At 39.8% G+C, this 1,416-nt stretch overlaps 1 protein-coding gene across 3 annotated transcripts in view; it reads right to left on the bottom strand.

Annotated features, from left to right (window-relative positions):
* The window catches only part of si:ch73-95l15.5 (putative leucine-rich repeat-containing protein DDB_G0290503), a 10,287-nt gene that overhangs the window by 4,853 nt on the left and 4,018 nt on the right, over positions 1-1,416 (bottom strand). For all 3 annotated transcript variants that reach the window (XM_032519077.1, XM_032519076.1, XM_032519078.1), the window contains exon 5: positions 847-924. In XM_032519077.1, coding sequence (XP_032374968.1) covers positions 847-924 — 78 coding nt within the window. The remainder of the gene's footprint in view (positions 1-846; positions 925-1,416) is intronic.

Consider the following 1,416-nt stretch of genomic DNA (forward strand, 5'->3'; position numbering starts at 1 on the left):
AAAAAAAAAAAAAAAAAACATCTGGAGGGTTTGCATATTTTAAAAGTAAGCCATTTGTTGGACATTTAGGGAAATAATTAATTGCTTACTTGGCAAAAGTAAGAGGAGATTGATACTGCTCTCTATGTTTGTATGGGAAATATGAAGTTACAGGGAGCAACTGGTTAGCTGAGCTTAGCATAAAGACAGGGGCAAACAGCTAGTCTGACTCTGAGCAAAGACAAAGCCATACTAGCCGTTTCCCCCCTGTTCCAGTCTTTGTGCTAAAATAAACCAAGCTAAGCCAAGCCAACAAGCGGCTGTGGCTTCACATTTAACATGGTATTAATCTTCTCATCCAATTCTCGTCACAATAAGCGGATAAGTGTATTTCCCAAATAAAATAAGTTCTTTGTGTGGCACAATATAAAACAAGTGAAAGTGAAACCTTCTATTAATTAATCAATTATTGATAATCTTTATTCCGTTCGTGCACCCTTTGTTAAGATAAGAAAGTCTGTCTGGTCAGCGTTCTGATAGGACAGTCCTGCTTGCTTTAGCTATGTTTACCTATCACGTTCATCCAGTGAGTGACTTGCGAAGAGTGCAACAGTCCAATAAAGGTCCTGCTGTAAATCATCTACCTAACAAGTTGCTAAAAATAAAAGCAGTCCTGATCAAAGCTTAAGAAAACATACTTCAGTGTCACTGGCACAAAGTTAATGTAGCTTTGGCACTGTCGCTTTAAGGGCGTACAGTGACTTCAAAAGACAAACAACATTCCTGGGAGCTTTAGAGCTCTTGCAGCAGAGGCTCCCACTGCTGTGTGCATGACTGAGTCCTGTCTCCCCTCGTCACCTCGCCCACCTGGATCAGAAGCTCCCGGCTGTGCAGGGAGTGACCAAGGCTCTGCAGCAGGGAGCTGCCACCTTCTTTCTGGAGCAACTGGAGAAAAGAGGAAAACAAATGATTTAATTTTGACCTGTGTTAATGAAAAGATTCTGGAGTACAGCTGAGTAAAAAATAATTTACAATCAAAGTATCATCTTGTGTTGTCCAACAAACCTAAATTCATTGCATGTATTACAACGTTAGACCAAAATAAGCCACAAATATTCTTATCTGACAACCTGAAACCATGATTTGATTCAAAATCACTTTGTTCAGTTCATATCGACTATGTATTTGTTTGTAGATTTACTGAACACTTCTAATGTTTAAACCGGCTGCTAAGTCTACATGTTTCACAATAATTCTTAGTAATATTAAACTCTGCTGAAATGAAGGGCGTTATGTTTAGATGATGAGCAGAGATCAGGTCATGTTAACTCTTCACAGCAGCCAAGACGCTTTTTTAATGATATCCTCCATCATAAGACTACTAAGCCCAGGGCAAAATCCACCGGTCGGGGAGGATTCCAGAGACACGCTGTGTGT

Source organism: Etheostoma spectabile, chromosome 6, assembly GCF_008692095.1.
Source record: "Etheostoma spectabile isolate EspeVRDwgs_2016 chromosome 6, UIUC_Espe_1.0, whole genome shotgun sequence".
NCBI lineage: Eukaryota > Metazoa > Chordata > Actinopteri > Perciformes > Percidae > Etheostoma > Etheostoma spectabile.